Source organism: Felis catus, chromosome B3 (assembly GCF_018350175.1).
Source record: "Felis catus isolate Fca126 chromosome B3, F.catus_Fca126_mat1.0, whole genome shotgun sequence".
NCBI classification, from domain to species: domain Eukaryota; kingdom Metazoa; phylum Chordata; class Mammalia; order Carnivora; family Felidae; genus Felis; species Felis catus.
In genome coordinates, this window is record NC_058373.1 from 5,004,417 (window position 1) to 5,017,688 (window position 13,272).

At 46.1% G+C, this 13,272-nt stretch overlaps 1 protein-coding gene across 1 annotated transcript in view; it reads left to right on the top strand.

Annotated features, from left to right (window-relative positions):
* The first annotated feature begins 369 nt into the window (after positions 1-369).
* The window catches only part of IQGAP1 (IQ motif containing GTPase activating protein 1), a 101,121-nt gene continuing 88,218 nt past the window's right edge, over positions 370-13,272 (top strand). The window contains exons 1-2 of the mRNA XM_023254889.2: positions 370-529; positions 2,525-2,624. Coding sequence (XP_023110657.1) covers positions 475-529; positions 2,525-2,624 — 155 coding nt within the window. The 5' untranslated portion in view covers positions 370-474. The remainder of the gene's footprint in view (positions 530-2,524; positions 2,625-13,272) is intronic.

The following is a 13,272-nucleotide window of genomic DNA, read 5'->3' on the forward strand; positions in this document are numbered from 1 at the left end:
TTCTGGAATATCTTTTTCTTCTGCGCAACCTCCTCTTCTAGTTTAGGAACAATATGCTCTGTTTCAGTTAGGCGGCGTTTTCTGTCCCCGAGGTGCGGTCGGGGCGGCGGCCGGCAGGGCAGGGCTCCAGGGCGGGGGCCGCCTTTCCCGCGGAGCGAGGAGGACCGCGAGCGCCGGGGACGGGTGGGCTCCGCCCCCTTCCTTCCGCCTCCAGAGGGTGTTACCGCCAGGGGCGGGGATTGGGCGGGGCTGAGCGGCTCGGGCTCCGCCCCCACCCCAGCTCCCTTCGGCGCGGCAGGGCGAGGCGCGGCAGGGCGGGGCCGGAGGGGCGGGGTCGGATGGGGCGGGGCCGACGGAGCGGGGCGGGGCCTCAGGGAGCAAGGCAGCCCGCGCACTCTGCAGGAGCCGCAGCTGCCGTCGGCCGCGCCTTCAAGGTCTCACCGCTTCCTCAGCAGAGACCCGGGCTCGGCCGCCATGTCCGCCACGGACGATGTTGACGGACTGGGCGTGGTCCGGCCGCACTATGGCTGTGAGTGCGGGGCTCTGCGGCGCGGGGGCTTCGGGGCCGGGCTCGCTGCCTCCCAGGCGCCGTTTTCCCGGGGGGCTCGGGCGGGCGGGCGCGGCAGGGCGGCTGCGGGCCGCGCGGACCCGGAAGAGCCGGCCGGGCCGGGCGGCGGGCGGGAGGGGCGGCGAGGCGCGCGACCTGGGCTCGGAGGCGGCGGCGGCGGCGGGGACGCAGGCGGCCCTCTTCGCCAGAGCCCGGGCGCCGCGACGCGAGGGGCCCCACCCAGAGCCTCCCGCCTCGCAGCGCCGCCGAGATTTGGGGGAGACGGCCTAGGGTGAGGTGGCAGGAGGCCGGGGCAGGGCGTGTCCCGGAGCGCTGGGCTCCGCTCGCGCTTCGCGGGAAGGCGCTGCCCCGGGTGCCGCCTGCGACGTGGACCGGGGGTCGGGACCTGCGGGGGGCCCCGGGCCAGCGGAGACGTGCGGCCCGGGGCGGGCCACTTCACCTTGCTCGGGCTTCGTTCCCTGGTCAGGCTTTCAAAAATTAAAACAGAGAGAGAGAAGAAAAAAAAAAAAAAAAAAAAAAAAAAAAAGAAAAAAAAAGAAAAGAAAAAAAGAACCCCTGTGACTTCCTCATTTTTCCGAACCTCGTTTTCTGTAGCCGTCCAGGGGACGGCACTGAACTTGTAGGCGGCACAGCTACCGCTGGCCGCAGGAGGGTCCTTTGGAATCCCGAGATTTCGTTTTTATTTTCTCTTGTGAGAGTAATGGTCCGTTTTTAGGATAAGTTCACTCAACAGTTATGTGTGAGGGATTGTGTCACGTTTGTGAAATTAGTGAGTAAGAGCAGGCCCTGCCTGCCAAGAGCGTCTCAATCAGAGAAGGACAGGTGTACAAGCTAATGATAGTGAGGTGTAATAAAGATAAAAGATGCTGAGCCAGCCGGGCAAAAGCAGGAAGGTGGATGTGGAGGAGGGGTGGGGGGAAGGCAGTAAGAACACAGGTAGTGACATGTGAACGGAGCTCTGGCGGATGCTGCGTGAGGTTGGGCAGCGTGGGGTCACAGACAGTACACGGTGGTGGGGGGAGGAGGGTCGGGCAGAGGGAGAAGAGTTTCCAGAAGTAGTTGGGGCCAAATTGGAAAAGGCCTTGAATGCCATCCCAAGGAGTCAGGAGTCGATGCCATACCCCGGGTGCCCATGAAGTTGGCAGATTTGAGACAGACTGCCTGGGTTGGAATCCAGGCCCGGCAACCGCTTATTAGCGGTAGAGCTAAGGGCACCCAGCCTCAGTTTCCTCATCTGTAAAATGGGAGTGATAATCAGAGGATTGTTGTGGGACTTCCGTGAGAGAATGCATGTAAGGCGTTGAACATAATTACCGCCACTTAGTTCTCAATGACTGCTGCCTTGGGTTATTAATAAACAAGGGGAAAACAACACTCTCAGCTCTGTATTGGGAGAGAGTCTGGTAGATAGACCAGAACAGAGTTGGGCCAAAATCTCAACTCAGTATTTGTCAAGTGATGACAAACTTGTACTAAAATTTCGTACAAGTCTATTATGATAACACTTTTATTTATTTATTTATTTTTTAATTTTTTTTTTCAACGTTTATTTACTTTTGGGACAGAGAGAGACAGAGCATGAACGGGGGAGGGGCAGAGAGAGAGGGAGACACAGAATCTGAAGCAGGCTCCAGGCTCTGAGCCATCAGCCCAGAGCCTGACGCGGGGCTCGAACTCACGGACCGCGAGATCGTGACCTGGCTGAAGTCGGACGCTTAACCGACTGCGCCACCCAGGCGCCCCTAATGACACTTTTAACAAAAGGGTAAGACGAATGTAGTTGAAACTCCCTAGTTCCTGTTTTAGGAAAGTCCTCGTAGTACATCTGGCCATCCACACGTCCACAGGCTACCCTGACCTGCCAGGTGACTAACAGGAATTTGATGCCGTGGCTTTCTTTTATCTGTCAGAAAGGTTACAGATTCTTGTGTTTACATTCTTCCTTTCATGTTTTAGCTGTCCTGGATAATGAGAGACTCACTGCAGAGGAGATGGACGAAAGGAGACGTCAGAATGTGGCTTATGAGTACCTTTGTCATTTGGAAGAAGCAAAGAGGTAACGATTGGCCGGCTGCAGAGAAGGGAGCTGTTGTGATGTGAACACAGATAAAGATCTCTTTGAATATGTCCTAGGTGTGACTGTCAGAGGCTGGTAGTTTGAAGGAATAAGTATAGGTAGGGTATTTATTCACGGGATCAAGTGGCCTTGATAGCGGCTTATCGTGAAACTCTGATGGGCGCTTATGTATTCTGAAAAATTCCCAGATCTGTGTTTGGTTTTATGCGGATCGTGCATGTTTTGGGGCACTACGAGCTGTAGGGGAGAATAGCAGTTTGTGGGGGTTTTTCCCCCAAACTTTTCTTTTGTGTGTGTCTTTTTAAGTAGGCTCCATACCCAACACGGGGCTTGAACTCAGGACCCTGAGATCAAGAATCACAGGCTTTATGATTGAGCCAGCCAGGCGGCCCAGAAATAGCATTTTGGTTTTTTTTTGAAATAGCATTTTTTGAAGTTTAAAGTTCTTAGCCTGGTGTTTCACTGGTTTTGATTTATATATGAATTGGATTCGTTTTCCTCTTGGTAGGACTCTGGGGAAAGGTCCACCGGTTTGGCAGTATTCAAAGTTTACCGGAGTCACCATCCTCTGCATTTTTTGGGAAGTGAACGTATAAGGGCGGTTTTCCCTCTTCAGATGCTGGGACACCTGGTGGTCTTACTCTTAGAGTGTCTATTTGCTATCAGTGGTTCAGTTTTGTTTTGGTGCTGGTATTCCTTTGCAAGGCCCCAGGGCAGATAGATATAATTACAGATCTTGTTTCCTACATGTGAGCTTTGGTGGAAAAGGCCAGCATGGGGTAATGAAAGGTATTTGTGATCAAAGTCCAATGAAAATCAAGGATGTTTCAGTAGTGTTAATAAACAAGAGTATTTTTGTTTTGTTAATTCTGAGGCCCTTAAAACACTTTTAGGAAAGTCCAGAGAACAATACAACAAACATCCATGTGTTCCTGAAGTTACAAGTGTTAGCCTTTCAGCTCTTTTCCTTTTCCTCTCGAAAGACATGGTCCCTTTTGTGCCCCTCCCTGGTTCCGTTGTCCTTCTTCCGTCCCTGGGACTCTAACAGCATTCTGATGTCTTGAATCCAGGCTTCTTTGCTGAGCTTAAACCTCTTCCTTTAGACTGGGTACAGGGGGGCGGTTAGTGGTGATTTAGGTGGGGAGAATGATAATAACACTTGTTTTTCTAAATAGAAGGTTAGACAGCAGGAAGTGAATATGTGATTAGAAAAGAGGAGGGGCGCCTGGTGGCTCAGTCGGTTAAAGGACCCACTCTTGATTTTGGCTCAGGTCATGATCTCGGTCCCGAGATAGAGCCCCACGTCAGCTCTAAGCTGAGCTTGGAGGCTCCTTGAGATCCTCTCTGCCCCTGCCCTGCTCGCTCGCTTGCTCGCTCTCTCTCAAAATAAATAAACTTAAAAAAAAAAGACAAGGGGATGTTTCTCATATGAAGTGTGTAAGGGCCCCATGGAAAAAAAAGATTAGGTCCCTGTTACTTAAACTGCGCACTAGATCTAGTTTTGGAAAGTCAAAGAATTTGAAAGCCGCAGCTGGAATGAGAGACCATCCTGTGTCTCTGTTGCGGTGACCTGGGGATGAGAGGGAAGAACCCCAGCTCCCTTCCTTCCTCCATCCGAAGCAGTTCTGCTTTTGTTTTAAACTTGGGTTTCCACAGTAAAATTCCCTTTTTACAGAGCGTCTTGGCTACCACCCCCTTGCCACCGCTACTCTAGTTCAACGCCTCTTCCACTTTAACCGTTTCATGTCAGTGAGGAAGCTGAAGCCTGAGTCTGCATGGTCTACTTGTAGTTTTCTTGACTGAAGATTAGTTTTTTGAAAGTCAGTCGTGCAGTGGTTCTCAACCAAGTGTGTGCATTAGGTCACCCGGGGAACTTAAAAATACAGATATCTCGGCCTTACCATAGAGACTCTGATTCTGTAGGTCTGGAAGGTCCAGATACCTGTATATCTTATTTAAGTTTATTTATTTTTTGAGAGAGAGAGCGAGCAGTGAGCGTGGGGTGGGGGCAGAGAGAGAGGGAGAGAAAGAATCCCAAGCAGGCTCTGCACTGATAGCACAGAGCCTGATGCAGGGCTCGAACCCATGAACTGTGAGATCATGACCTGAGCCAAAATCAAGAGTCGGACACTCAACCGACCGAGCCACCAGGTGCCCCTACACCTATATATTTAAGTGGTTCTGGTGGTTCTGATAGGCTCCCCCTTAGTTGAGAAGCAAGATTTAAAAAAAAAAAAATTTTTTTTTTTAACGTTTATTTATTTTTGAGACACAGACAGAGCATGAACGGGGGAGGGTCAGAGAGAGAGGGAGACACAGAATCGGAAGCAGGCTCCAGGCTCTGAGCCATCAGCCCAGAGCCTGACGCGGGGCTCGAACTCACGGACCGTGAGATCGTGACCTGAGCCGAAGTCGGACGCTCAACCGACTGAGCCACCCAGGCGCCCGAGAAGCAAGATTTAAAATAGTTTTAGAGCTCTGCGTTATGATAGCCTGACGAGAATGGTGCTTTCTACCACATTTCCTTCTTTGCATATTCTGTCTGCTCATTTCCATCTGCTCTAGGGCCGTTCTTTTCTGTCGGGAGTTTTCCCCCAACCCTGAGATCCAGAGTCGAACGTTTAACCGACTGAGCCACTCACGTGTCCCTCTGAGGTGTTTTTTCCAGAATAGAAAAGTAGCCCATTTCCTTTAACATCCATGATCACCTGCAGTGTTTTTTAGTTGGCTACTTTTGCATACTTAGGAAGTGACCGAGGAAGTGAGACATTGGTGATATACTCTTTATTTTTTATGCTTTGGGTTATAAGGGAGGGTATAATCGTGGCGTATTGTCCTATTGGCCTGGCATCGTGGAAATGTGCCTGATTTATTTTAGGGAGGCAATCCCAGGATGCGGTGGTGGTTGTTGTTGAAAGCTTTGATTAGAAAATCAAGTTGGGAGCATGTATTTAGATTTTACTACCAGAGGGGGCTAGGAAGAAGCCTGGGGTGCTCTGCAGAGAATAGAAGACTGGGATCCCTACTGGCCGCATGAAGCGGCTGCTGCCACCCTTAAGAAGTGTTTGAGGTAAACCACGGACAGATCACATGCTCTCCCGTCGTAGCTGGGGCTTTAGCTCCCGTTGTGTTTTCTACCCTGGTGAGCTGGGCTGTCCCCGTGCGCTGTCGGCGCCCCACTTTCCCCTCTAGCGCAAGCCCAGTTTTCCTTTTTGGATCGGCCCCCATCCTGTTTCCTTCATAACCTCCACCCCTCCTGAGTTGGAGGAGCCCCAAGGTCTGGAATTTACACCCCTTCCAAGTCCAGGAAGAAAGATCCGAGAGATCCAGGAGAGAAAAGGTTTCCCTCTTCGGTTCTATTTCTAGTACTGATACTCCTCCCCCTGGAAGCTCCACCTTCAAGTACAGTGGCTCCATTGTGTGTCCCAGGGCACTCCATTTTCTCCCGTACCTGTAACAGAGCTCTTCCCTGGGAAGAGAGGAGATTGTGTAGAGAGGGTGAAGATGAATGTGTGGAGACAGTGAGTGTAGGGGTGTTTGTAGAGAAAGGAGGGTGTGCCGTGGGTTTATGTTTCCCTGAAAGGTTAAGTGGGAAAATTTAGGAGTGATTCCGTAAAAGTGTGCACCTAGAGTGATTGGGAATAAGAAAATAGATTCTGCTTTTCCCTATTTTTTGGAGAGTAGCTTTAATATGGAAATTAAGTTACTATTTTAATGAAATATCTGAGGATTCAGGGCTTTTTGTTACGAGCTGCAGAACAGACCAAGGACTTGAAATGTAGGTTTATTTTTTAATTTTTATTTAAAAAAAATTTTTTGATGTTTTTATTTATTTTTGAGAGAGAGACAGAGCATGAGCAGGGGAGGGGCAGAGAGAGAGGGAGACACAGAATGGGAAGCAGGCTCCAGGCTCTGAGCTGTCAGCACAGAGCCTGACGCGGGGCTCGAACTCACAGACTGTGAGATCATGACCCCACCTGAAGTCGGACGCTTAACCGACTGAGCCACCCAGGCGCCCCAAAATGTGGGTTTATTTTGATCTTTTGCCTGTTCTGATTGTCTTCGCATTTGTTTGGTCTGTGGAATAGCTGTATGGTAGAGACGACTAGCATTTTCACTTAGTTGAGAGAGGCGAAGTGTAAATATGTGAGCTACACTAGGCGCTCAGGTCTTGGAGAGGAGAAAGTGATACAGAGAAGGATCAGAATGTTCACGTGAACAGACCCAGGAAGAGAACATATCAGGCCGGGCAGGACGCGTAGTCTGCAGTGAGGAGAATGTATAAATGGAAACAGGAGAAAATTCAGTTAGTTTAAAGGTCACAGGAAGAACGTTAATCCCAGCACTCTCTGGTGTTGAAGGTTAAGGGTCCCTTCTTTCAGAGGCTTGCTGTAATGCCCTTTCAAGACCTGTCATGGGCCACCTTTCTCTTGCTGTGTCCATACCCTACCTGAAGGGGCAGGGCCTACCCGCCCCCTCCCCCCCCCAACATACCCCCAGCCCCGTGTAGAAGGGAAAGCAGGGCTCTGGCTGGTTGGAGACGGGCAGAGACTTCGCGTTGTTAACAAGAGCATGGCACTAAACAGGCACTCTTCCTTCTGTAATTTAGGGGAATTGAAACAGTGTCTTGGAAAAAAATCAGTTCTTGAGAACAAATTCTCTTTTGTGCATATGACTTTGTTGTTGGCATTGAACATTTTCTAGGATGGGCTCTTTAGGTCTCTACATGGGAGCAGAATTCAGTAACATCTGGATATATCCAGGCTGGCACACCATGATCATGAATGCAAGTTAAAAATATTTAAGATTAGGCAAGAAAAAAAAAAAAATGGGTAGGTGAGGGGATTCAGAAGAACAACACCTTGCCCATCAGCCTCTACAATTCTCAAGTGGAGGAATATCCCTTCATTTTTTAGGAGGTTGGCCTATGTTTTCCTTTTACAGATGGGAAAACTAATTTAATTGCCTCATGAGACCCTGTGTGAGTCAGAGAGTCACATAGATATAGCTACTTAATGGCACATTGGGACTACAAGCCGGGTATATTCATGTATTCATAATTAGCAAGGTGAAGTATGGGGTGGGATTTAGTCTTAACTCTGAAAATGATGATACAGATGAAAAACCTCACTTCTATTTTCTGAAACTTACCTTGGTGCACCTGCCTTGGATAGACTCAGAGGTAAGAAGTTGGTTGCATTTAAAAGTGCCTTTGTTAAAGTTGTTCAAAGTAAGAGTGCTTTTTGCACACACGGAAGGATTAGTTCCTACTGTGGTCAGAAAAGCATTTTACTGCTTTTTACCCTGTGGTGTAGCTGAGACACTCAGCAAAATTTACAGTGAAGAAATATGGAGAGTAATCTGGTATGTATTAGGCAGTCAGCTATCTTTGGTACTAAGAAAAGTCATACTACTGTAATCTCATAACACTTATAATTAATTAAAACAGACATTTAAAAAACCTGAAACATTTGGGGCACCTGGGTGGCTCAGTCTGTTAAGCGTCCAAACTTCAGCTCAGGTCATGATCTCATGGTTTGTGAGTTCAAGCCCCGCGACGGGCTCTGTGCTGACAGCTCGGAGCCTGGAGCCTGCTTCAGATTCTGTATGTCTCCCTCTCTCACTGCCCCTCCCTTGCTCATGCTCTGCCTTTCTCTCTGTCTCTCTCTCTCTCTCTCTCTCAAAAATAAACATTAAAAAAAATAAAAAAACAAACAAACCTGAAATGTTTTAAAAAACTTGGCTGTTGGGATATGCGAAGTGAAAAGAGTGAGGATTTTCAGTTTGGGCAGGTGTGATTTCTGATTCTGGTTTAACTTGAGGGAGTGAGCCTAAATTTGTGCTTTGCAGAATGGAGATACTAGGCATCTTCTGGAGGTGCTGTGAGGGCTAAGTGCCTGGCATAGTGGCTGAAATGCAGTGGGCACTGGGTAAATGTATTCTTTATCCTGGCCCTTGGGGCAAAAGCAGATTTAACATAAAGGTGATGAGGCATCAGTAAACTTTTCTGGAGAATTTTCTGGGCACTTTCAAAGTCTTAAAGGTTTGTAGCCTTAGTTTTTTCACTTCAGATTTAAGCTTGTGTTTCACAGGAAACTCCAGAAATAAGAAGATACCTCTAGGGAGTCAGGATGGAGGGTGTGAGAAGACTTTTCCTTTTTTTTTTTTTTTTTCCCGTTAAATGTTTATTTATTTGAGAGAGAGGGAGGAAGAGAGAGAATCTCAAGCAGGCTTGAACTCGGGGCTTGAACCCACCAATGGTGATATCATGACCTGAGCCAAGACCAAGAGACACTTAACTGACTAAGCCACCCAGGCACCCCAAGACGTTTCCTTTTTATTTTAGTGCTCTTCGGTAGATTTAAAATGCTTTTTACAATGATCATGAATTTTATAATAAAGAAAAAAGAAAGGGCCTGAGTAAAAGGAAAAGTTGTAGATAATTTTTAGATAGTTGTATTCACAAATTTAGATCTTTTAATTGCTATATCGTTGTCTTAATTACTATTTTCAGTGGTTACATAACATCCATAATTTATTTAGGCTTATTCCAGTTTAAAATGATATTGCTTTGATTGCTGGAAAGTTTAAACATTTTTCCCATGTACTTGTTTATCAATTTTATTCACATTGTGGATGAGGTTGTCTAATAGAGTCATGATGTTAACTTTCATAAGCTCTCTTATAATATGGTCAACCTCCTGTTGCATTTGCTACCAATATTTTCTCTTGATTTGCCATTTTGGTTTTTCACTGTACAGAAGTTTTATTTTTTAATTTTGTTAAATTTCTTTAAGATTTTATTTTTAAGTAATCTCCACATTCAACGCGGGGCTCAAATCTACAACCATGAGATCAAGAGTCACACACAATACCGACTGAGCCAGCCAGGTGCCCCTGTACAGCAGTTTTCAATTTTATGCAATTCAAATGTTAATCTTTCTCTTTGCAATTTCTTTGATCAATTCAAAGCCATAGTTCAAATTCTCCAAAGCCTTGCTAAAATGTGAAGTCTTATATTGTTAGCTTTTTTCAATTTAATGCTTAATTTTTGTTAGGAATCTAAGTCTTTAAATCTCATGGTGTTTAGGGGCGCCTGGGTGGCACAGTTGGTTAAGCGTCCGACTTCAGCCAGGTCACGATCTCACGGTCCGTGAGTTCGAGCCCCGTGTCAGGCTCTGGGCTGATGGCTCGGAGCCTGGAGCCTGTTTCCGATTCTGCGTCTCCCTCTCTCTCTGCCCCTCCCCCATTCATGCTCTGTCTCTCTCTGTCCCAAAAATAAATAAAAACGTTTAAGAAAAAAAAAATTTTAATAAATCTCATGGTGTTTGTAAATTATTCTGTCATCTTAGGGGTGCCTGGATGGCTCAGTCGGTTAAGCATCTGACTCTTGATTTGGGCTCATGATCTGATGGGTCATGGGCTCGTGAAATCGGGCTCCTCATTGGGCTCTGTGCCGATAGCACGAGTCTGCTTGGGATTCTCTCTCTCTCTCTCTCTCTCTCTCTCTCTCTCTCTCTCTCTTTCTCTCTCTCTCTCTCTCTTTCTCTCTCTCTCTCTCTCTCTCTCTCTCTCCCTCTCCCTCCCCTCCCTTTCTCCCCCTCTCTCTCCGCCCCTCTCTCTCTGCCCTTCCCCTGCTTGCACCCTCACACTCAAAATAAATAAATTTTATGCAAATTATTCTGTCATTTAAAAAAAAATCCCTCTTGTTGCCTTTTTAAAAAATACTTATCTTTTTTTTTATTAAAAAATTTTTTTTTAATGTTTATTTATTTTTGAGACAGAGCATGAACGGGGAAGGTCAGAGAGAGAGGGAGACACAGAATCCGAAGCAGGCTCCAGGCTCCTAGCTGTCAGCACAGAGCCCGACGTGGGGCTCCAACCCACAAATGAGGTTGTGACCTGAGCCAAAGTCGGACGCTTAGCCGACTGAGCCACCCAGGCGCCCCCAAAAATACTTATTTTTGAGAAAGAGAGCACGAGCTCACACAGGTGAGGGAGGAGCAGAGAGTGGAGATACAGAATCTGAAGCAGGCTTCAGGCTCCCAGCTGTTAGCACAGAGCCCCACGTGGGGCTGTAACCCACAAACCTCGAGATCATGACCTGAGCTGAAGCTGGGTGCTTAACCAACTGAGTCACCCAGGAGCCCCTAAGTTATTCTGTCACCTAAAAATAATCTTTTTACAACCTGTTAGCAATCGATGTCTACTTTGTCAAATATTAAATTAAGTACAGTTCTGTTTCTACACTCTTTATTCTTTTATGGTAAACTATATTTCATTTTTCTTGAGAAAATGTGTAGAACTTAGGAACATCTAAAGCTGGCTTGATTTTAGCTCCATGACAAATGACTTTTTTCTGTTTTGTTTTTGCCTCACAATTTTCCATGATTTGAAACTTGTGGAGTTCTTCTTTCTTAAAGTTTCCTCGAGTTATATATTAGAGTTGATGTTGGCTTAGTAATTTTGCCTGTAATGTGGAGACTCTTGATTTATATTATCTTTCTGGTTTGTTTGTTTTTGTTTTGTGTTTTGTTTGTTTTAGCTCTAAGGAGTTATACCTTTAACAATTAGTTCTGACTCATTAGTTCCGTCTTGGGGTACCTGTTGGTAGGTTAGATCTCTGTAGTTTGTTTTATGGCTATTCTCCATTTTGTCTGTTTATGTTAAATCAGGACGAGATATGTGTCCCACATCTATCTTTTGATTTACTGGATTTTTCTACTGTCTTGGTTTTTTCCCCTTTGGTTCTGTTAATGGTAGTTTCTTTGTCTTATTGCAGTTTTCATTTTGGATTGTTCATTCCTTTCCCTCTCTATTCTTGTTAATAGATTTAATGGTCTCTAGTTCATGGAGAATAGTGTGACACATATAGCATTCTTTTCAGGTGGAAAAAAGGAGGCTGGAGCCAAGAGTTGGGTTGAATACTTTACCAGTTCCCCTTATTTTCAGTAAGTCTCAGAGTGGGTGTGACCACAGGAAACCAGTGTTAAGAGGCCAGCTAACTGTATAGATTGCTCCCCCATCAAGATTGGGAAAGTCTAATTGGGCTAAGTGGGCTATTTATTTGACTGAATTTGGCATTTATTTCTTCTAGTCTTAGAGTCAGAGTAACAATCGTGTTTGTATATTTTAATGTTCCCAATGAAAGAATAGGAAAAATGTATTTGGGGGCCTAAGTTGGCATGTTCTAGGAATTTAATTTTCTGGCTTTGCATGATGACCCGTCTCTGATTTCTGCAGAATTTCTTCTGCTTCACAGTTTAGCGATTTGGGGATATCTGTTGGTAGCAGGACCTATTCTGAACATTTTTAAGCCATGTGGTATTTGATGGCTTCTGGTTATTTCCAATTGAGACTGCTAAATAAACCCCTCGCAGGAAGTATTTGTGTAAGAAAGTGCTGGTAGGCAAAGTGAGACCATTCGGAAGTGATTCATATGACTGGGACTGTTTGTTTAAAATTTGGGACCTGGTTGCTTAGAGACCATATCTTTGAGCAAACTGAGTAAAGTGCCACTCGAGTGCACAAGTTCTGTGTCCCACCTGATCCAGTCAGGACTGTGCCGCTTGGTTTTTCTTCGAGATGAGCTCCTGCTATTCCGATTGATCCCTGTGCTTTGACAGAACATGAATCAAAAATCTTAAACATATAAATGAAAGATCTGGTTAATGTTTTATTTTGAAGAGAAAGTTTGCTTGCTTAAGCTTGAATGTTGTTTTGAAATTTTTTTCTTAAAATTCTATGTTGGGAAGAATTGTTATTTTCCAATAAGGCATTTTATTATAGAAATCTCAATACTTCAAATACTTCTACAACAGTTACAGGGAAACAAACACCCCCCTCCCCCCCAAAAAAACCCCAAAAAGCAAAACCAACCCAAAACTCAAGCCTGCAATTTGCCAGGACATCATGATATAAAATATTTTGTCTGGGGCATCTGAGTGGCTTATTCGGTTAGACCTCCAACTCTTGATCGCCGCTCAGGTCACAATTTTGTGGCTCCTTTGGTCGAGCCCCACGTCGGACTCTGCACTGACAGTGCAGTGCCTGCTTGGGATTCTCTGCCTCTCTCTGCCCCTCCCCTGTTCGAGCTCTGTCTCTCCTCTGTCAAAATAAGTAAATAGACATTAAAAAAAAAAAGATGAAGAACATTGTTCTATCTGCCCCGAGATCCTCGTGTTCCTCTGCCTCTTCACCGTCATTATCAATACCATGTATTGAGCACTTATATGCGAGGCGCTGTGCTAAGCACTTGGTATGCATTAGCTGATTAGCTGATTCGGGTGATTAGCTCTTCTTAAAGAGGTGCTTATTCTTATCTGCATTTAACAGAAAAGAAAGCAAAGCTTGGAGAGGCTGACTTGCCCGTCTAGTGAGTGGCAGAGCCGGATTTCAGTTCTGGCAAGTGCCCAGACCTGGCAAGCTTGCTGCTGCAGTACCACTGCTTCTAAAAATAATGACAGCGGCAGTAACTGCCTGTAATTAAGTACTTTACACACAACATTACTGCGAGATGGGCATTATTTTTATTTTGAAGAGGGGAAAAAATGAATTAGTATCGCTTGTCTGCTGGCCTCGTAACTGTCTGTGGGGTTCAAGCCCAACTCGACACTAGTGCTGTTGA